The 25,065-nt window shown below is 31.4% G+C and overlaps 1 protein-coding gene across 1 annotated transcript in view; it reads right to left on the bottom strand.

The window, feature by feature from the left end:
* Nucleotides 1-13,986: 13,986 nt before the first annotated feature.
* LOC142319633 (nitric oxide-associated protein 1-like) overlaps nt 13,987-25,065 on the bottom strand; it is a 32,120-nt gene continuing 21,041 nt past the window's right edge. The window contains exons 7-10 of the mRNA XM_075357145.1: nt 24,003-24,178; nt 21,366-21,535; nt 18,676-18,896; nt 13,987-14,284 (exon numbers count right to left, since the gene is read on the bottom strand). Of these exons, the coding sequence (XP_075213260.1) occupies nt 14,097-14,284; nt 18,676-18,896; nt 21,366-21,535; nt 24,003-24,178 (755 nt within the window). The 3' untranslated portion in view covers nt 13,987-14,096. The remainder of the gene's footprint in view (nt 14,285-18,675; nt 18,897-21,365; nt 21,536-24,002; nt 24,179-25,065) is intronic.

Raw genomic sequence — 25,065 nt, 5'->3', positions numbered from 1 at the left:
AATGTAGTCTTGTACAGTCTCAGGTAGACCGTTTCTGAAATGTGTGGTTAATAGAAACCCAACTACCAAACAACACTGGTATCCATGATCTATTGTTCAAATTCATATAGAAGTAACTGCCTTTCCTAGGATTTGAACTTGGATTCATCCACTTGACACACACACTAAGATCATGTTCTCAACATCATCAAGGGTGCCACAATATAAACACAAATCTTACTTGCTGCGTTCCCTTGTGAGCAGATGCAACCTGAAACAGCGATAGTGCTATAGACACAGTCTATAGTGCTCATTTTCCAGTACAGGCCTAGCCTTATATTCATAACAAGGACACTGCTCCCTGTCATCTACGAGTCCTAATTTCAACGCCAACGCCTGATGAACAGTGTTTAATGTAAGATCGTGGTGATGCAGATTTCCTTGTCAGCCAGACTGGCGCACTCAGTTAACAAATGATCAATTGTCTCCGATAATTGGTGACACATCCGTCACTCATCACTGATGTCCTGATTTTCTATGAACTTCTTGTAATTGTTCATCGCAACGACCTGATCCTGGATGGCACGTACAAAACCTTCAGTTTCTCTAAATAGAAATTCGTCCCTCAGCTAACGCGTAAATGCGTCGTTATCAGCATTTTCGTGGGAATGGACAAATCTACCGTGGAGCGCCTTAGATTTCCATGCTTGGATCCTATCCCTAGTTGTAATGATACAGGAGTACAAATTGTCACCATTCAGATTTAGGTATCACTTTTTCATGATTAATTTACATCAGGCTAGAAGTATATTCAGTTTTTAGTTCAGTAAATGACAGATATAAAAGGTCAGTAGGAAAATGTTGTTGTGTGATTGCTTTTATTAATAATAACACAATAAGTTGTAATGCTTTGCATGATTTTACTTCCTTGTATGAAGTAAATGAAGTATTATGATCACAAAAAGTTTTGGTTTTCAGATTTCAATGAAAATATCCATTTTGACTAGTTTTGGTGTGACATTTAACATATATATGTATGTATTTCACATAACTCAAAAACAATTAGCTATAGGATGTTGAAATTATGGATTTAGGATTGTTGTAACATCTAGTTGTGGATCTCCCCTTTTGATTGCAATTGACTGAACCAAATGGGTCCAAAAAAGCCCAAAATCCAAAAAAATTTGAATTTGGATTTTTTCTTAACTTCAGTAAGTGCCTTCATTGAGAGCTTTTCAATGATATATCATAGTGGTAATTATTTTCATTGGTTCCAGAGTTATAGCCAAATAAAATTTTAATTAAGGAAATATTTGGTTCTTACAAGGGGAAGGCACATCGGTTTGAATTCATCATCTTTTTTTTTAATTTAAATATATTGATTTATTAATAATTATTAACCTCTGATTGTAAAAAAAAATTATGATAAATATAATTCAATAATAATAATAATAAAATATCAGAAGTTATTAACAAAATAAAATTTTACGTAGTCTTCAGTTTAAAAAAATGTGTAAATGTAATTTAATAGGCATATAAGGAAGTCACATGTTGTCCACATCAGATTTTTTATCTATTTACAACATCTTAGATCATTTATTTTTGATTATTTCAGTTTTTCTATCTGCCCAGTACCTGTTCATTATTTCTGATATCTCTTTACTTTTTTCTTCAGAAAATTAAGTTCTGTTCTTGCGTTTTGACTCTGTGGAACCTTTTATTTTCATCTTATAATATTATCTTTACCATTTTTCTTTCTCTAATAATTCCTTTAGTTACCTTCAGTTCTTTTAGGTCTTTTCGGTTAGATTTGTGTGTACCATTTGCCTTTAGTTTTTTTTACTTTGAAAGAAATCAAAAATTTGTTTAGTCGATCTACTGATATTCATTCTAAATAAATAGGAGTAAAATGTAATTCATCTATTCCTCATCACCTGGCTAACAGTTTTTCAATTTAATATAAAATTTTTTATCTGGAATTAATTTTACCTGATTATTTTGTAATTTAGGATTAACATTTTTTTCATAATTAAAATTTTTTTTTTTTTAGATTTTCTAGTAGACCTCCCTTGTTGCACAGTCTTAGGGTTACTGCAATGTAGAGTGTTTCCGGCTTTATTACAATTTTATAGTGTTGAAATTTTGAGTTCCATGATAAAGACTTCGTCGTATGTGTTTTTTGTTAGCTGGAAAGTTAATTCAAATTTTATTATCTCTAACTGTCAACACATTATTATCTAAAGAATTCCAACTGATCCGTTCTCCGAGATATTTGAAATTATCCACTTTCTCTAGTTATTTTTACTAAAGAAATTTGGGCAGTTTTTATCATTAGTCAAATTAAAATTTTCTCAAATGCAACTTTTAGTCCCATTTTAGCAAGTTGTTTTTGTAATTTTTTTTTTGTTCAGCTTCATTCCAGTCTTTTGCTAATAATGCTATATTATCAGCAATAGCTAAACATGATTTTTGTCTAAATTTTTCTTCCATTCTCTAACTGCGTTTTCAAGAGCACACTTAAAAAGTAGTAGAGAACATACATCTCCTTGTCTTATGCAGATTTCGTTGGGATAAGGATCTGATAATTCTCTTAGAAATTTTATTTTAGAGTATGTGTTTGTTAATGTTACTTTGATTAAGTTTGCCGTTTTATCTAAACCTAATTCTGCTAATGTTGAAAAAAGTGATGTAATATTTACTAAATTGTATGCTTTTTGAAAATCAATAAAAGTTATAACATATGTTCTATTTTGACATTTACAGTATTGCATTATATTTTTGAGATTAAAGATATGCTCTGCGCAAGATCTATTTTTCCTAAATCCACCCAGTTGTGAATCACATTGAGGTTTGGAACGAATATGAAGAGCTTTAGATAGAATCTTGTATGTAACTTCCAAAAGCGAAAATCCCCTGCAGCTATTTGGATACTTTTTTATGAAGCGGGTAGATGAGTGCATCCATCTAATCTTTGCAAATTTCTTGTTATTCCATATTTCACTAATCATTTTGACTAGGGATTCTTTTGCATTTATGTTTGTCTTCTTCCACATTTCTGCTATAATTGAACTTTCCCCAGAAACTTTATTACTCTTAAGTTTTGATTTTCATCCAAATCCAGAAGTGTAATTGTAGAGTTTTGTGCATTATGATTAATTTTGAAATTAGAAGTTTCTTTGGTTTCTCACAATTTATTAAATTTTGGAAATATTTGTCTACATTATTATTATTATTACTGATTTTGCATTGACATTAATACAGTACGTTCTAAAACCAGCTACATAACTGCGTAAATATTGTAACAAGATCAGTATAACAGACCTGAGTAACTCACGATTTCCTACCAGTTAAGAAGAAAGTAGTAGAAAATATAATAATGGAAGGAATCCAGAAAGGGGCTAATAGAAACTCTTTTAGTAAAGATAACAGGCCTGTTTAACAATCATCTTTTGTAATACTGTCCACTGACATACCTCAACAGATGTTGTTCCGTGAGAAGAGTTACTGGACCAAGGTTCGAAATTTCATGGATTATATGAGGGTAGTTGATCATTCTCACACTCATCTGAGGTTTGGTCCTGCAGATAAAGAGGATAGGAGTATAAATACTTATTATTATTGTTGTGGTTAGGATTACTACGATTATTATTTGTTTATTATTGACATTATTATTGTGAGTTATTTATTATTGTTGCTTATTATTACTATTGTTTTTTATTATTATTATTGATTTGCCTTGTTTTAGTTATGTTCTTTAAACGATAAATTGTAATTTTATTAAAAATTTTCAATTGTCACTCTCAATATCCTGATTGAGCCACAAACACGCGCCAATATCTGTATACAATTAGACTTTTACAATTATTGCCATTCTAACACACCTGCATGAGATAAGCAATGTTTGTTATAAGCCTCAGTAAGCATTTGAAGACATTCAGTCAATATTTTGTTCAGTTTTACTAAAATCTCAAATTGAATGTTGCCCAATTTTTAAACTTAGTTTTATTCTGGCTAACTAATCTAATAATTCTGGTGAACTGTTGTAGTAAACGATGTCTACTAGTATTCAACTGAACAGCTAAGTGTATGGTTGTTTGTCAAGCCCATATGTTTACAACCAGAATTTTTCCGCTGCACCAGGAATACTTTAAAAAGTAACAACCTGGAAATTGAATAGTAAATGATAAAATGCCAATGATCTAAGCCATATTCCTGTTAACTGGTGCACTCTCATTATTGGGATTTATTAATTGCTAATAAATTATAATTAATGTCATTTCAAATTTATTAAAAGAAAAAGAAAAAAAAACCTTTTTAATCTAATATTCTTTGTATTTTAATGAAGAAACATCATCTAAAGATTTATTAATTAAAAAAAACTTTTTCTGTTATTTTAGGTACACATATTTCTTGCCTTATATCCAATCGGAGTTAGTGGTGAATTGTTATGCTTTTATGCCGCTCAACAGTTTGTTGGAGACACAAAGCTATGGACTTATGAACTTCCCAACTCATTAAATTTTACCTTTAACTACCGATATTTACTTATATATATCATGTCATCATATATACCACATAAGTAATCATTTATTATAATAATAAAATTTTAAATATATTGTACTTTTACAAGGAGTATTTATTTGAAAAGGTTGAACGAGGTCAACAGATGACTTGAGTATCAGTTGTTGAGGTCGTTCTTTGTTTCCGCATCTCCACTATGCGTATACATTCATAATTCTGTTTTTACAATTGTTTCAGTCGATTATACATTGTGATTTCTGAAAATTGGACTGAACAGAATTTTATGTGGTGATCAAACATTACATTTTAAAAGGCAAAACTGCACAGTAAACTAAAGCCAAGCCGGATGAATATTTGTATATGAAAATGTGTATATGAAAAAAGTAATGTAATAAAATTAAAAAGCTACTAGGAACATTCGTACAATGTAAAAAAAAAACAGATCCAATAATAAGTTACAAAAAATCATTAAGAGTGGAAATTTGCTAATAAAAATATTAGAATTTACAAAAATTGTCCAAAAGAAATTTAGATCAACTACCTTACTGTTTTATAAAAAGTAATGTAAAAAACATATTAGAAAAAACTTTACTGTTTTAGAAAAATGTTCTCCGAAGAAAAATTGGGTTATTTTACTTATTATAAAAACTATAATTTAAAAACTAAAACTTACTTATTATAAAAACTGTAATTTCTAAAATATTACAAAAAATATAAAAAAATTACAGCTTGTGTAATAGAATAAAACTTTTTTACAGCCAATAATCAAAATATACCTTGTGAACACAATTTCTTCTTAAAATATTCTGTAATATTTACTTGCTTTAATGTTCTTCTTTTATGAGCTGCAAGATGATGTAATCATTTTAAACAAAGAATTTGTGTAGAATCACATTCTATTTGTCTCTTCAATTAGTCCGTAGTAATAGACAAATATTCATGAGGTTTTTTATGACAACCTTGGATTGGATGCAAGTCATATCGTAGTTCATGCTTGATCAATTAGTGTGTTTCCATCCTCTATTCAAACACTAATTTTATAATCAGTTTAATACAGCTTAAATTTACTAATGTTGTGTGCTATAAAAATTGTTAAAAGTCAGTTAAAAAATTCATTAAAAACAAATATTGATAAAATTTCCTGTTGAAGCAAAGCCTTATTTTAACAGTATTTTACATTTTTTTAAATAGCATATTAATTTTTTTCTAAATTGCCTAGTGTGGACGTAAACATTTCAGATAATTGGACGGCTTCCAGATAAAAATCAGCTTCCTACTGCATTTATATTTTCAAATAATAACTTTTCAAATTGCTTGATTTTTTGTAACTACAATGAAATAACATCCTTTAACAAACAAAGCCTGACCATAGTACTTGCACTTGCTAAGAAGGGGGAATTTCCTCTTTGTGGTATTTGACTTTCTAATGCAGCTGAGTTTTTTAATCTTGGCAGCTTAGGTAAAATGAATCTTCTAATGGTCATTCCATACCTGGTATTTTCCAGGATGTTACTTGTCTGTGGATTTCTTCCAATCGTTATAGTACTCAGTTCCTGTCTGGATATGATGCATTTATGATCAAATTAGCTAGATTTGATTTGGCTGATGCGAGCATTTGCCCGGATTGTAGGGCCAATGTTACTGTAGACCACCTGCTGTATGCTTGTCCAAAGTATAAGACGTACCAGAATTGTTAGGGAGTTCAAGAGAGTTAATTCTAGATCTGCAGGTCAGTTAGAAGACTCGAAGAGAATGGCTTGTGGCTTCCTCAGGCTTCTGGCACTGCAGAGAATTGCTGAAAGGGTATGATGTTCAATTCAGAGTAGTCGGCTGAGTAACTAGAGACCCATTTTGGCATTTATGTGCCGAAGGTGAATTGGCACTCTATCCCTGATCAGAACAATTTTTCTATCCTGCAATGGAAGTATGTGTAGAAGGGTGAAGGCACTAACCTCGCAAGAGCAGGCCGACCAGTGATAAATCTGTTTTATAATCAATATTGGGAACTCTGATGGAGATGCGATGTGGGAGTGTGAAGGCACTGACTTCACTTTCAAAAGCGGAGCAGATTGCAGATTCAGTCAGTTAAAGTTTGGGAAGAATTTCCTTGGAATGGAGATACATTTCTGGAAAAGAGTTTCCAACTTGTTTCAGTCTGTTTATTAATTTATAATTATAATATGATTGGTAGATCTTACAGGTCAAAATTGCTACTGTTGCATTCAACTAGTTTCGTTAGGTGTGAGACTAAACTTTTGATACTTAGACTCAGTTGTAAAATTTGATATTGCAGTCTAGATTGTTTGCATTTGTTTAATAAATAATAGTCTTATTTGATGTCAGAGTGAGACGTGCGGATCACAATTGTGAGGGCTTCTAAGTAGGAGAGAAGAGTAAAGATGTCCAAAAACGCTTACAGCAAAGACAATAGTTAGCTAAAAACGCTGATAAAATGTTTATCGAGGCATTTGCATCAGCGACATCCTGACAGAGGCCTAGCTGATGTCTGTGTATTTATGTATTTAATTAGCGTCTTCTTTTAAACCTCTGGAACCACCAATTGGTATTGCTTCAGAGGATGAGATGGATGATTTGTAGCGTGCGAAAATGCCAGGATTCAAACCCGGCACTTCCGGATGAAAAACCAAGACGCTACCACTCGTGCCACTGAGACTGACGATTAGTGTCTGAGGCTCAATAAGACAACCTCCAGTAAAAATCGTCGGGGCTAGAAACTGAGGGGATGATGTGGTGACTGGAATCACCATAAGATGAATGTCTTATTGTTAGTGGTGGTGGCCAGGATCTATACTGGTAAGAGGTATATTTTTAAAATTTTGGGTTGTTTTGGATTATGCTTTGTTTCTTATAGAATTACGTTAGTTTATTCATGTTCACTATAACGATTCTTTCTTACAACTACGGTAAATGTTTACTTTAACATTTACCGTAAAAAACTTTACTTTAAGTTTTTTCATCAAGTGTAACTTATAAGTTAACTATTGAATATATATGTACATTTTTCACATATTGTTATATCAATTTTTTTTATATTTACAGTTTTCCCAATGTTATATCTTCACATGGTTAGTCAAAGAAAGAAAATCATCGGGGGAGGTAGTACAAAACCAACCGACAAGAAAAAATCTTAAACCTATTTTTATTATATTATATTTATTATTAAATAAAGAATTGTTAATATATACTGGTTTTTTTTCTTAGCGTTAATTTGGAGTGATGTAAAAGGAACAGATTTTTCAAAAAATTGCTATTTTCATATTGACGGTTGTTAAAGGCCAAAAGCTATGTCATTTATTTTAGCAATTTTATATAAAAATAAGTATTAAGGGTACTATATATTACAAAGCAAATTTAGTTGTAAGTTGTGTTAAAAAATATTGAGTAACTCTTTTTAAATTATATATGTGAAATCATATTGCAGCTGTTCCATTAACTGCTAGAACATAATACCCATATTTAAAAAAAAAAATTGTTAAATGATAATTTATATTTTTCATCATTGGTTACAGCTTATTATAATGAGACACTTTAAGGTTTTGTTTTCTTATTAGTTATCTTGTTCCATCTTTGAAATATATTTCAGTTCTGTTGGTCTTTAGCACTGTAAAGTTATCAACCATATGAAGTACCAAACGCGTCACTGTTGTTAATTTAAAAACAAAAAAATAGTACTATAATTCGTTTTGATGATACTGCCACCACATTGTAACCTTTTTATTTACATAATAATTAATTTATTAAAAGTCAGGTTTCTTTTGAACCCATTAAGATTTTTAAGGAATTTTTCTCCTCTCCTTTAAAAACTGCATGTTTAATTCCTGAATCATTTAAAGTATGATCTTAGTAAAAATCCTTCCCAAAACATCAATAGAACAAGTTGATTGACCCAGGTTATATTATTGGGCTTGGATGTTTTTACTCTGTCGATACTGAACCGATTATTTCAAAATGATCAATTCATTCCCATAAATTATGAACTAATAAAACCAGACTTACAAAATGTTTTCACGACAAAAGCCCAATTCATTTCTCATTAATGTTATTATTATCTTTTATGACCGCATAGGATCACATTAGTCTGTCGATTATCCAAGTTTCTTCGATGGAACTGTTTGGACTTAACAGTTCTCCCAGTAATTTTTCTTACATTCCAGTTTTTGTGCCCTTTCTAGTGTTGAAAATGTTCGTGTTGTGAGTTTTTCCTGTGAGTATAAAACAAGTGTTATTGATTTTCTTGTTTAATTTTATCTTATCTGTGATGTAAGTCCAATTTGCTTCAGCTCTCTTATTTCTCTGCATCCAGTCTCTGTTTTTCGAGTCGAGATTGTACTGTACTGTTTCAGAAGTTTTGAATCTTGCATCCTCATGATATGAACAAAGAATCCTAGTCTCCTATTACGCATGGTATCAGTGACTTGTTCTAACTCTTTGTACACGACTTTGTTGGGCACAATCTATCACTGTCGTTCTTCCTGGTACTTTTTATTGATGCAGGTTTTTACATTTCTTCTTTTGATTTCTGATGTCTTTGATTGTTCATTCAGGAGGAAGATGCTGCCTTATAAAGCTTTGGTTTTATAACTGTGTTGTAGTGTCTTATTTTTTCATTTATTTAACATTTTTTAATGTTATTTATTACATTGAAACTAAACAATTAGCACTGTCTGGGGTATAAAGTAGCATTATAACAGTGTTGCCAGCTGAAATTACAGTTTGGTAATGAACAATTCAAAATCACCTGTTCCTATCCATCATACTTTATTATTATTAAATAATTAAAATTATATGGGTCATTTTTGTTTAATCTTTTAATTTTTATTACATAAGGTTTTTGGTATTTATTTATTCATTCCATTAAGTAATTTTGTATATTCAGAATTATGTAAAGATAAACGTTTATGTTCATTAAAAGCTGAGAACAGTTTTTTTTTTATTTGCAGGGATTACAGGATAATTGTGTACTAGTCATTTATTTATTTTTAATGTAATCTTTTATTTTAAATATATTTTGGTATATGTATTTTAATTTAATTATATTATTAAAATAATTTTTATTTAAAAATAATATGTTGTTTTTTTTATTATTACCATTTATTATACATTTTGTTGTATAATTCATTGCAATAATTCATATAATTGTATAATTCATTGTAATTTAAAGTGTACAATCATTAAGACTTCGAAAACAAGAAAAACTACAGAAAACATTAAAACGAGGAACTTTTTCTCGATTATTGAATGCATTATTAAACAGTACTCTTTTGACATTCCTAGTTTCCTATTTTTATATCTGACATATTTCCATGATTTTTAAATGGAAATACCCAATTTTTGTAACATTTACAGATGATACAACATCTAATAAGACATTTTCCCCTGGATACAACTGTTTACGAGATATGCCATATCTCTAGTTTTCTCTGTTGACAACATTGTATAACTTTTTTTTTCTGAAACAAATTAGACTAATCTATTTATACAGATGGTTGTGAGCTTATTTTCATAAATTTTATTCCTGTACTTAATTATTTGTCAGTAATTTCTTAAATTAATAAATTGTATTATTACAGTTTTTTTGTATTGTCTGAAGTAATAATATTTGTTTTTTAAATTGTAAAGAAAAATAATTTGTCAGTTTCATTATATTTATTGCTTGCCAACATCAAAATTCAGTACAATTCAAATATTATACAGTTTTAAAAGAAATGTAGTCTTGTTGAATCCACTTGGATTAAAATATTAATATATTTTACTTAAAAATAATTGATTATCATGCACTTCCCCTACCAATCAGTCCTTCGCTGCTGAGCACACAGTACCCTGCCACACACCGGCGGCTATATAAGTGGCAACAAAGTCCCATGTCCAGCTCAACATGGGATCTCCTGGTGAATGCAAACTTTCCCTTAAGAGCGGCAGGCCTGCTGAGGAAACCACTGGACACCAAATCTACACCCAACCTGTCTGGCTTCAACCGCCCTGGCCGGCAGCCCAAAATGGGGTTTGCCGGTGGAGGGCCACACTCCTGCAGGAACAGCAAGCCTGGCCAGCCTATTACTACTAACACCAAGATAAGATTGCTAATGCCAGGAGGCTGTGATGAAGTCGGAGCCAGACGAGAACCACCTCGGCCATGCCAAAGCAAGACGCTAACCCAACACCCGCTGAGGGGATGCTCAGTCCAATTCCAATGGGAGCGGCTACTCCCCATCAAGCTGAAGCCAATATCACCAGCGACCAGACTCAACAGATCTTTTCAGAGTTACCTCATCAAATGCACAATGACCCTTCCTAGGGCTACCAGATAATTTATAAGGTGCCACATGGCATCGTAGCAACCCAGCAACAAGTAATAGATCAGACATATAAGTTGATACAATAAAAGGAGAAACATTGAAAATACTATACTTAGTTCATGAGCAAAACAAAATTATAACAATTAATTGCAATTTTATTAATTGAAATAATTAAAGATTAAATGTTTTGACAAAAAACAACCAAGAGGTAAACTGGTAAAATATATTTAATAATAAATAATAAACTACCTATATTAAATAAAACATATTTTTAATTCATTTTGTTCGTTCTTCATTAGTTGTTTATTTGATAACTTCATCTTAAAAAAAAATATTTGATGCAACGTTCATTAGTCTTGTACTAATATAAATAATCTGTCTTTGTACTTTTGGTACAGTACAGGAACAGCGTGTTGCCACAACGGAGTGTCTACAAACGTATTGAAAAATTCAAAAATGGTCATTAAGTGACGAAGGAGCCGAACGACCATTTACCGCCACAAATGAGGAAAACATTGAAGGTGCACGTGACGTGGTTTTCTTAGACAGACGAGTAACTATCGATGAAGAGGCACATCGTCTGCAAATTAGTCACGATTCTGCCTACGAAATCATCCACAACAAATTTGGGTTTTATAAAGCTTAAGTTTTATAAAGTTTTATGTGTAAGACAGGTCCCAAAACAACTCACACAGTCGCATAAACAAACACACTTGGACATCTGCCAAAAACATTGGATCGCTACAGTAATGAATGGTACATCTTCTTAGACAGAATCATCATACGTTGAAAAATGATGTAAATTTAAGTTTCCTATTTTTATTGCAATAAAATTTATAACTACATTGCGAATAATAATTGACTTACCCTCGTAAAATTACAACATTGGACTTAGGTTCTACTTACATCGTATATATTGTTGATCAGTGCATCTTGAAATGAGGTATAGCTCTTAAACTGTTGAGTTTTGGAAAGGATATTTAAGAATTGTGTATTCAAAAATGTTATAAAAACTGGGGTTTTTTCATTTACAAGTGAAGTTAGAATGTACATAACTTTGTTCTTTATAGTATCTGTCACAGTCTTTCTTGTGGTCATGATGCATGTAAAACATAATATTAGTGTTACGTCAAAATTGTTTTCCCCAAGGCTTTCATACATACATATTGAAATAATAATATTCCTGGCTGATTCAATTTTGTATTCTACATCACATCAAAAGAATAAAAAATGTTAATAAAAAATTCTTTCTTTTTTCAATTTTGTATTTTTTAAAAGAAAAATAGTATCTTAAGATCTGATTGAGGAATCATTATAGGTACACATGTTTCCACAAATTTACCGACTAATTTCTCTAATAAATAAATAAAATATTCAAGCTTATTCAATTCAGATCGCCTCAGGAATGGGTAGATTTGTTATTACACAAAGTAAATAAACTGCCCCGTTATTTGTCTGGATGGATCAAGGGATATTGTAGTAAAACGTTGATCACAACGTACATAATCATTTAAAATGTAAACGTAAAAAAAATTATGTTTAAAATGAATGCATGAAGATATGAAATATATAAAATAAAGCATTTTAAACAGGATTCAGAAAATTCAGGTTTTTTAAAATTCATTAATTATTATTATTAATTAAGAATTTACCACCACAAATTAGGAAAACATTGAAGGTGCACGTGACATGGTTTTCTTAGACAGATGAGTAACTATCGATGAAGCGGCACATCTGAAAATTAGTCACTGTTCTACATATGAAATCATCTACAACAGACTTTGGTTTCATAAAGTCTGTGCAAGACGTGTTCCAAAACAATTCACACAGTCACATAAACAAACGCGCTTGGACATCTGCCAAAAACATTTGGTTTGCTACGGTAATGAATGGGACATCTTAGACAGAATGATCACTGGTGATGAAACACGGATCCATCATTACGAGCCGGAGAGTAAACCGCAGAGTATGGAATGGAAACATCCAAATTAGCCCCGCAAAAAAAAGTTCAAGACCCAACCGTCCGCAGGAAAACTGAAGCTCACGGTTTTTTGGGACTCAAGGCCCAGAACTGGAAAATTATGAGGAAAGGGGCACGACAATAAACAGTGCGCGTTACAGTGAGATGCTCACTGCCAAGCTGAAGCCTGCAATTCGAAGCAAACGCCAAGGACTGCAGTCCAAAAGTGTTGTGTTGTTGCACAACAATGCCCATCCACACACTGCTGATAAGCTCCAGAAACTCAACTTTGAAGTACCGGCTCGTCCTCTGTATAGTCCTGATCTTGTCCCTTCTCACTACCACTTGTTTGGTCCACTCAAAGAGGCATTAAGGGACTGTCGATTTACCTCAGACGAAACAGTGAAAGAAATGGTGCATTCCACGCTTACAGCTCAACCGAAAACTTCCTTTTATGAGGGTATCAGGAAGCTTGTGCAACGATAGACCAAATACGTTGAAATGCAACTATGTTGAAAAATGATGTACATGTAAGTTTCCTGTTTTTATTGCAATAAAATTTATAACTACATTGCGGATAATAACTGACTTTACCCTCGTAAAATTACAACACTGGACTTAAGTTTTACTTACAGCGTATATATTGTTGACTGGTACATTTTGAAATGAGGTATAGCTCTTTAACTGTTAGGTTTTGGGAAGGATATTTAAGAATTGTGTATTCAAAAATGTTATAAAAACTACAGGGTTTTTTCATTTAAAAGATAAGGTTGTACATAACTTTGTTATGTACATTCTAACGTACTAACTCTAATTGTGACAGTATCTGTCACAGTCTTTCTTGTGGTCATGATGCATGTAAAACATGAAATATTTTATTACGTATTATTGAGTCAACATGAAAACAATTCTGTTATCCGTTTTGAGAGAGATAGATAGATAATGTTGCTCTTTTAATCAAAACTTTTTAGTAAAGATATTGGCAAGTTAATAATATGTATGCAATATATTCAAACCTCTATGCTGTAGCAGTAGCATCTCTCTCTCTCCCTCTCACTCTCTCTATCTCTCAGCCTTTCATCTGAAAGTCTGATCGAGATTACTGATAAGGCTTTCAACATTATTTCTCGTACATTAAAAAATGTATCTAGTAATTGTATAATCAGGCTAAAATGTAAATGTTAATTGAAAAATAATGAACACTTATTTAATAATTCTATTTATTTAACAAAATTAATAATACAAATGAAATCTGTAAACTATTTTGTAAAAAAGTTTTTATATGTATGATACTAAATTTTATAAAAATTAATTCTAATTTAAATATCGTCTGCAGCTTCCTTAAGGTATCTTCTACAGTACGCTGGTGTTTTTCGAATGCGTTGACCGTGAATGGTAACAGCATATTTCATTAACGGTACTTTTCTAACGTATATTCCACGACCATCCGGTGTCCAACATCGAAATTTACAAAGTTGTTCTTCATTTGGTGTTATTGATATCCAGCCTGGAAATAATTATAAAAAAATATAAAACATTAAGAAACTAAAATAAATTAATTACAATTATAATATTACGCATGATGAAGCAAAAAACCAGGTAATCTTTCAGTCTTGCCAACATTGTACGTGCAATGTTGGCAATACTGATTATGGAGGTGTGTCTGTATATGTCCCATTGCACAGCCATATTGCTGATATTATTTGACGTGAAGAGTGATGCACAACTTGCCATTTTTAAAAATTTTTTTATATGATTACAGCAAATCATATTAAAAAATGGTGACTGTTCTTAAGTCATTTATGCGGAGTTTTCACAGATACATATCTTCATAATCATAAACTTACCGGTCATGTAACAAATACCTGGATTAGTACTGAAAGAACATCCTCAGCATAAAAATTCCTACCAGTAAGGCAAAAACAGTTTACACACCTGTTTTGTTAAATCCAACCTGATGACCAAAGTCATTCGAGATTAGTTAACAAAACTTTATATAAAGTTTACGAAGAATATTATCAAAAGGTTTGCATTTTTAGCTGATCAATTTTACTTTATTTAAAAATTACTTAATTAAAAATCATTAAAAATTTTTGTGTTAAGTTTTTTCAAAATGAGTAAACTTTTCTTTTCAATTTATGTTTGTATGTATGTCATATGAAGCAAATTTTGGCTTAAATGGTTTGTAAGTAAATTAAATTTTCCAATACTGTACATTAGAAAATCTATAACAGCTTCACGAGCAGCTTTTTTACACAAAAAATGTATTCATCATTTCATAAGTTTTACCTAATCATAATTGAAAAACTTTGATGTGAACACTACATGACTTCCTTGTACATACATCTATTAAATTACATATTGCATTTTTTTTAAATTAGAAGTACATAAAATTTTATTTTACTAATAAATAACCTCATATTTTTTTCTTTTTTTTTTATTGTTATTGAGTAATTATTTACTTGTAATTTTTTTACAATCAAAGGTTAATAATTATTAATAAATTAATATATTTAAATTTAAAAAAAAAAGTTATACAAAAAATGGAGATGAAATTTGATTAGAACTGATGTGCCTTCCTCTTGAAAGATCTAAATATTTCATTAATTAAAATTAATCATTTGACTATAACTCTGGAACCGATGAAAATAAAGACTACTTATGATACCTACTTTTTTCATATCGTTGAAAAACTACATGAGGGCTTATTATTGTAGTTAATAAAAAGTCCAAAATACAAATATTTTTTGCTTTTTTGGAAACTTTTGATTAATCAATTGCAATCAAAAGGTGAGGTGCACAACTAGCTGTTACAACAGTCCAAGTCCAAAATTTCAACATCCTACGACTAATCATTTTTGAGTAATGCGAGATACAGGGGTTACACCAAAACTAGTCAAAATGGATTCAGGGATGGTCAAAATGGAAATTTACATTGAAATCTGAAAACCAAAATTTTCTGAGATCACAATTCCCTTTCTTTCATACAAGGAACTAAGAATTGGACCATAACAAGAATGATCATATAAAATATTGCTAATGCAGTCCGATTCTACAATATAATCAAAATAGTTTTAATTAATCCGTTACAACAAATCATTGTGTCACCTTGATTTCAACAAGACAGTACAACAGTTCTTTGTTGGCTATAGATAGCCAACACAATTTGTGGATTTAAATACATGAAATTACTTTTTGTAAGGTTTTTAAAGTCTACAATATAAACCTTGAAGTATTGATGGACTTAAAAGTAACTTTAGTAAAGAGATCACAAACATTATTGTTGAAATGTCACAGATAATTAAATGAAACTTCAGCAAAAAGGTTTTAATAATCAATACTTATAAGAAGTGGACATCTGAATACATAATCTTTAAGTTGTAATAATTGTTATAACCTAGTACGAAAATGGAATGGATAACTTTGTTCCTAAATCTGATTTAAATAAAATTAATTAAAAAAGGTTATTTCATTTCATTTTATCCTTTAAATTTTCCCATTTTTTTTTTGCCTCTTGCATAATCACACATGAATATAACTTTTGTAGTTGAAATGACACACCCGTAAAACTCAACAACACAACTTTGAACATGAAAAATTATTTAAATTTTCATACCTGTATTTAATATGAGCCACATTTCAATAAATCATTAGAAAAAATATAGCCAAAAAAACGGAAAATATAGTAAAAAAAAAAAATAAAGGTTTACCCGTCTATATATGTACACGCATCTATTTTTAGTAAGTCACCTAAATATTTTATGTATTTATAATATTTAGAAAGAAACAAGCATTAAAACACCCTATTAAAAAAAATCTGTCAAGATTTCATTACAACGGTGCTGATTTTAAACCACTGGATTGAGCTGTAAGGTTAAATCAAAAACTTCCCAAATGTATTAATGAAACTTCTTATCAGCACAAGCATGCATTATCATAAAGAAAAGAAATCCTGGTGACAGCATTGATTTTTAAGTATTTACCTTATTTTAAAAAAATGTCACAGTACATCTCCATTTTGATTACTGTTTCCCCGAGTCTGTGAAATTTAATAGTAGGACACTATTTTTGGGCCAGAAAACTGTCTGAGCCGACTCAGCTTGTATTTTGTTTAGCTTTGATGAATTTGAATGACATCACCGAATGGACTGTTATTTTGGACTTGACATTGATGTATCAAATTCATGTTTTATTACCGGTTACGATACGAGAAAGAATTCGTTCCCCTCTTTCTTTTGTAGTAGTCGAACAATGGAGATGCAGATTCCATCCTCTGATTTTTCTGGATGCAAGTCTACTACATTTTCGGGACCCATCTTACACACAGTTTACAATAGGATTAGATTTATAGTAACAATTCTGTACATAGCACTCTATTAAATGTGTGGAAATTATGTGAAATGCATTTTCTTGAAGTTTTGTAATTACTTATTCAGTATGTCATCTTTTTAAATAAGTTCTCTAATGAGGATAAAAATGCTGTTGATGAGAACAGGCTAACCGTTGACATAAAAGAATGTATGATTTGTTGATCTTAAACACACTTTCAGAAAGGAGGCTCGCTACAAAAGGTCTGACATTTCCTGATCAATAAAGCTCAGTGGTTCACCTAAAAACATCAGGAAACTAAGGGATAGCATGATACTTGTTGAGGTAATTAGTGATGAACAGAGTTGATCCCTGTTGCGTCTCCCTAATATGGGTGGTATTAACATAAAAGCTATGCCTGAAATCCTTGAATACTAGCTGAGGAGTAATCTTTTGTCGGGACCTTTTGGAGCTTGATATCAGTGAGTTTACCGATGAAGTTTGTCCTCAAGGTGTTGTTGAGGTGAGACGAATTATGAGTCGTCAGAGTGGAATAGAGAAACCTACTTCCTCTCTTATATTGCATTTAACCTTCCTGTACCATCAGAGTAGGTTACATGTCTATTCAAGTGCAACCATTCATTCCCGACCCTGATCTCCTAGTGGAAGACACCCCTCAAACTATCACCTCTCTACCTAGCCCTGATGGGCTTTACCAGAGGTCATCTTATAAACTACGGTATATGACATCTTTCAATCGCCTTGGTCCAGGATGCCACCAATGCGAATGCCACAAGAAACTCCCATCAGTGTAACTGTTACTAAAAATAACAAAACACATCTCAAGCAAGACTAAAAATTTTAATTAAAATTCTGTGAGGCTACAGTGGTAAAGTAATGCAAGCACGTTGTGTGAGGCTGGACCAATCATCACCATCAACTAGTAACAAATGGGATACCCCTGGGGCACTGTTTTGGGAGGTGCAATGGGGTGCTATAACAGCACCCCATATAATACCTCTGCAACAACTGTTCGATTTTCAAAATTCAAATGGAGTATTTTCTAATATAATACAAGATCACGATGGAATCAAACCAGAACAAAAAGAGCAATGTTTTTTTTCCAGCAGTCATGGTTTTTAATTTTTAATATTATAAATATTCCTGGAAAATCTTTTTGATTTAATTTTTTATTAATGAACAAAAAATCAAGGAAAACTTTCTCACTTAAAATTCTTTGTAGGTTTTATAGTTTATTAAGTTAACAATGATGACACATTTAAAATGAGTGCCTGTAAAAAAAAAATTAAGAAATAAATAATAGAAAGACCGAAATATTTAAAAAAGTATTATATTGACAAAAAAAATGAACAGGTAAATTTTTAAAATGATGAACTGTTTAATTTATCGCACCTGTCTTGATAGCTGGCTTAATTGTAATCACAATAACAATGAGTTTTGATTTATGAAAAAAAGGTATGTGATAACCAAGGTGGATTTGAATATAAATAGGTAAATTAATATCGAGTTTGCTATTAATTTGGTATATTTATTATCGTGTTTTCTGACTGTAATTATATATAAACACACCTGCATTTGATAAAACAATATCTGCACAACTTTCATCAAAAGATATTCCTTGAAGAATAACATCATCTGAGGATTTCATCGGAGGCCAAACCTTTAATCTATTTTTCCCACTGGAAGGTACGACAAATATCGGCGTACCAACAAATTCATCATATAGAGCATCTGCTTTTTCAGTTTCACATATCGTCACAGGTAACGTTTCTGGACAGAATATAACAATTCTGAAAAAATATTTCACAAATAATTATTATAATGTAAATTATTTTTCAATTATACAAATAAAACTGATTACACATATTTTGTTTATAATCTAAAGAGTACATACCCATTTTGATTATTAAAATGTCCATCATCAGTCTCTACTCATGAAAAAATACTTATCATTACACTTCAAAAGGTAATAAAAACGCTATATTTGTTATTTTCTATGAATCTTGGGGAGCAAGTGAAAAAAACCTTAAATTAATTGACATTTATCAATTAAATTGGGCATAAGTGTTTTTATATTTTTTATTCTTACAAAAGGATTTTACAATTACTTTTTGTGAAGAAAAAAAGAAAATAATTGGTTTTCCAGCTGCATAATTAAAATCAACACTTATAAAGTATACACTGCATTAAGGAAAGTATCACTTATCAGACATAATTAAATCATTTAATACTTTGAAATACGAGATGATAAAAAAGAAGAAAGGGGTTTTAATAAGACCAAAGTTTGAATAAGACCATCATAAGAAATATAATATGTACCTGAGGAACATTAAATAATGTGAAAACATTTATCTACCCTTTGGGTAAAAGTTTTAAATATGGAAACCATAAAGTCATATCTCCTTGCTCCTGTGACAAAATTAGTACCGCCATGTCTCATATACAGAAATCATCATGCCAAATTTCTTAATATCCAATATTAAGCAAAACAGGCCTATTTTGAAATTTTCATTGAAAAATTTTTTTTTCTTTTATGAAACATGAGGATCACATATAGACATATTGTTCATGCAGCGTGTTTTATTGTTAACAGATTTTTCCAACATTGGAATTTTGAATACTTATAACTCAGTAACAAAAGCATTAACAGAAAAACAGGTTACACAATTCTTTTTCTAGTAAAATTTTTAATCGAAATTCATTGTCATATGTCCATCTTTTTATTTAAAAAAATTAAGTTTAATTCAATAAGGCAGATAAAAATTAAAACCCATCATAATGCAGATTTTTTTTAATTACGTAGAATCTGTTTCTGCCTCCAAATACCTCTCAGATGCAGTAAAGCTGTTTCCATACTTAAATATCAACTGGTGTAATATGCTTTAACACTAAGCATCATTATTAAATATTTATGTTTATATATATTCACATCTTCGGTAAATCATCTCTTGGTACTTCTTCAAAATTCAAAATGAATTATAAGGTTACAAAAATATCAGCTGTTTGGTGACCATGTAGAATCATATTTGGTGAACCATGAACCATGTTTGGTGAATCAGGTAGAAGACATTTAATCCACTGGGTTGGTCTAGAGGTGAACACATCTTCACAGATCAGCTGATTTCAAAGTTGAGAGTTCTAAGGTTCAAATCCTAGTAAAGGCAGTTACTTTTATACACATTTGACTACATCATCTTGAATACTTACTTCATCTACTTGAATATTACATCATGGATACCGTGTTTTTTGGTTGTAGGGTTTCAATTAATCGCACATCTCAGGAATGGTCACCTGAGACCGAACAATAGTAGATTTCATTTACACTCATACATCCTCATTCATCCTATGAAGTAATGCCTGACAGTAATTTTAGAAACTATACCACGGAAAAAAAGTAGAAGACATTTAAAACAATGAAAATGTTATATATATGCTTATATGAGGGTTATGTTTTTTCAAGGTCCGATCGGTCACGAAATTAAAACCACAGTGAAAATAAAATTTTTTTTATTTGTAACAAGTACTTACTACATAGTTTACACTATTTCTCTACATAGTCGTCACTCCGATTTAGACATTTGTCGTAGTGTGGTACTACTAACTTTCCAATACCCTCGTCATAGAACGGAGCCGCCTATGTTACCAAGCATCTTGGGAACCCATCTCGCACACAGTTTGTGGTACTGAAGACTCTCGCTCACAATGGTGTAGAGAGCCGACCTTGAAATTTCAGGAAACGAATCGCTCGATACAGAAATAGTGAACCGATGATTTTCTCGAATCGCCTCATCCACTCGCTCAACGAGATCATCGGTTGACACTCGCTTCCTTCCCTGACCGCCTGCATCATGAACATCTGTTCATCCTCCTTTAAAGTTCCTGCACCACTGTCGCACTTTGCTGTCAATCAGTGAAGTTTCACCGTACACATTACTTATTCGTCGATGAATTTCAGCCGCAGTAATAAAACCCGAGTAATAATAAGGCATGAAACCCAAAAAATTGAGTTAAAAAAGTTGATTCAAACCTAACTTTAACAAGCACTATTAACACTTTCATCAAATCTCCAATATATGTAACTGATCTTGACAAGGCAAGTTCAGGATTCCTGTTACCTATAATAAATGTTTAAACTGTTAATTACAATATATGTAAATACTACTAAGTTAATTGGGCAAATTAAGGGCATAACTTCAAAAACCAAACAAACCCATGCACACACAATACTACAAAGCAATTCAAAAACAAAAATAGCTTACTTAATAAAATCATCACGTCCATCACCATTATCAGTTAATTTAATGAAATCCATACGACCAAGGCCAGCAATGAATACTGTCCAATTTTGTCTAAAAATAAATACTCTGTGTACAATCGGTGTTTTCGGTAACGTCTGCATTAATTCATCAGTAGTTAGTAAATCTATAATCTGAGAAATAAACACAACATAGTAACAAAATTACATTAAAAATACAATATATCCAAGAAGTCTCCACACCACTCCATGCAATTAAATTTTTTTACTCTTTTGAAAGTCACAAGTCCTGCTGCTAAGAAATACTTCCTTTACTACAGTTGATATCGCACAGGCCACTCATTTACCCGTTGTCTGTTGCAGTTGTTACAAAGCCATGGCTGATATGAGCGGAAGCAGTTAGAATGTCACCGACTGGAACAGTTTGTGACATGTTTGGTGAATGAACGACACGTGCGGCAAATGCTGTCGTTTGCTGATAACTATACAATTAGTCACAGTTCACAAGCCATGTTGTACCAAGTCGGAAAGAAATCCATCGCATATCATGTTACTTATTCAGGCCATGTTTTTAGAAGAGTACACGACTGACAATTCTTATTTGGAAATGTTGATAAGATCAATAATTCGATTTCAAGAAAAGAGTACTGTGGAAGTTGTCTGGATACAGCAGTACGGGACTCCAGCTAATTTTGCTCTTTGAATATGTGATTTCCTAATGAACAATTGCTGAATCAGCCACAGTTCACAAACATGACCAGCCCATTGCAAGCAACAACCAACACAATGCCCCGACCTTACCGTACCCGACAACTCACTGTGGGGAATAATCAAAACTTATGTACCTTAATGTTAATATGCAACAAATGAAGAACTGCTTAACAGTACGGGAGAAGCCTTTCAAACCGTAACTTTGAAGATGCATAGCCCTGTGCATTTAACAAAATGAAACACACACAGACGCACTTGAAAATTAATTGTAAGTACAAATATAAATAAACAATCAAAATATGTACTTAGTTCACAACATACTTCTGTCTAGAGGTTTAGGCACTTCTCAGACACAATATAGGTTAAAAAATTATGTTTATCTTAACTAAATTATTTGTATTGTTTTTTAAATAGTTAGTGTTATGCAAATTAAGAAAGGAAATTTTATTTAAGTCGGTCACACTGTTCTTTGAAAAGTCACCTTTGACAATTTATTTTACAAATGTGTCCACAGTAACAAGTGAAAATAACTAGTTAAGCAGGGGGAGTACATAAAAGATTATCCAGATTTAAGATTAATTATTCTTCAGACAACAATAACAGTAATATTTTACTGTTATTGTTGTCTGTGTTTTATGTTTTGTTCACAATATTTTTTTTTTTTGTCTTCAGTCATTTGACTGGTTTGATGCAGCTCTCCAAGATTCCCTATCTAGTGGTAGTCGTTTCATTTCAGTATACCCTCTACATCCTACATCCCCAACAATTTGTTTTACATATTCCAAACGTGGACTGCCTACACAATTTTTCCCTTCTACCTGCCCTTCCAATATTAAAGCGACTATTCCAGCATGCCTTAGTATGTGGCCTATAAGTCTGTCTCTTCTTTTAATTATATTTTTCCAAATGCTTCTTTCTTCATCTATTTGCCGCAATACCTCTTCATTTGTCACTTTATCCACTCATCTGATTTTTAACATTCTCCTATAGCACCGCATTTCAAAAGCTTCTAATCGTTTCTTCTCAGATACTCTGATCATCCAAGTTTCATATCCATATAAAGCGACACTCCAAACATACACCTTCAAAAATCTTTTCCTGACATTTAAATTAATTTTTGATGTAAACAAATTATATTTCTTACTGAAGGCTCGTTTAGCTCGTGCTATTCGGCATTTTATATCGCTCCTGCTTCGTCCATCTTTAGTAATTCTACTTCCTAAATAACAAAATTCTTCTACCTCCATAATCTTTTCTCCTCCTATTTTCACATTCAGTGGTCCATCTTCGTTACTTCTACTACATTTCATTACTTTTGTTTTGTTCTTGTTAATTTTCATGCAATAGTTCTTGCGTAGGACTTCATCTATGCCGTTCATTGTTTCTTCTAAATCCTTTTTACTCTCGGCTAGAATTACTATATCATCAGCAAATCGTAGCATCTTTATCTTTTCACCTTGTACTGTTACTCCGAATCTAAGTTGTTCTTTAACATCATTAACTGCTAGTTCCATGTAAAGATTAAAAATTAACAGAGACAGGGAACATCCTTGTCGGACTCCCTTTCTTATTACGGCTTCTTTCTTATGTTCTTCAATTGTTACTGTTGCTGTTTGGTTCCTGTACAGTTCACAATATAGAATCTAATTAATAAAACCACAATAATCTAACTACACAAAAAAAATCAGTAAAATAGGATCTTCTTACAGTTGAATCTGCAATAATATGGCTGACAATTATAATGATTTAATTAACAAAAACTATCTAGGAGCCAATTAAGTTGTTAAAATGAAGGTCTACTGTAATTAGATAATAGACTTTGATTAAGCTGGACATAAATATTACAGTCACAACAATCTTTGTTTATAATTCAAATCGCTGAATAAATGACAAAATAAATAAAAAAATATACAAAAATAAAAATAAATACCTGCGCTGAGTGTACAACACCTGGCGTATCATAAAACCATTTGCTCTTTTTAAAATCTTTATCATTAGGATTTAAACCAGATTCTGGTAACTCATTTTCCCTAACTTTATTATACATAAATGGATCATGGGTATCATCTGACTCCAATCGTTTACTAAAAGAATGTCCAATATGACCTTTAACAAAAAAATTAACATGTAAATATAAATTAGTAATAAAAAAATAATGATTCTAATAATTAATTAATATAAGCTATATAAATAAACGTTTTTGTTCTAAACAGTATTTAATAAGAATATATTATACATATCACATCAAGAATAAATAAATATATATATTACTCTAAGAATAAAAAGTTACAATAAAATTTGCTTGGATGGATCAAGGGAAACTGTAGTAAATATTGATGAGAACAATTATCAGACACACATATGTATGTGTATGATGAACAAAGATGCCAAACGTTAAGATTATACAAAAAATTTTCAATGAGTATTATTTAAAAATTCATCCACCAATTAATACTGATTTTTAAAAAAGAAAATCGTTTAAATTTATTTTTGATAAACTGGTGAGAAAATTTTTCAATAGTTCAATAATTTGTATTCCAGATATAACAGCTTCATTTTTAATATTTTCAACACGTTTAATATTTTCTCTAGTTTCTTCGGCCTTTGACCAGTTACTTGGACCTCAGCAAACATGTAACTTAGATCACAGTGAAGCCCTAACTCTTTTTCCTTTGTGGATAAATATATCTGCTGATAACATTGTTTGTAAAATGCTGAAAAGAAAGTAGAATCATCCAGTGTTGAAGAAAATGACGACAACAATCTTAAGAAAGAAGACAGTAAACGAAGTACCCAGAGATAAGACAGCTTGCAAGGCTAGTCAGTAGGTGCCTCTGCTTGCAGAGGTAGCTGCTGTAAATGATGCCTGTAGGATTCCAAGCAAGTATAATAAACATTACATCTGTCGGAGAGCCTGAAATACACTCGTGATACCGAGTTACAACAATCTTGGCAGGTCTAACATCATGTTGTAAGAGGAGGATGAATTTTAG

This window comes from Lycorma delicatula, chromosome 2 (assembly GCF_047948215.1).
Source record: "Lycorma delicatula isolate Av1 chromosome 2, ASM4794821v1, whole genome shotgun sequence".
In the NCBI taxonomy this organism is placed as follows: Eukaryota; Metazoa; Arthropoda; class Insecta; order Hemiptera; family Fulgoridae; genus Lycorma; species Lycorma delicatula.
This window is presented reverse-complemented; position numbering and strand designations above follow the sequence as displayed.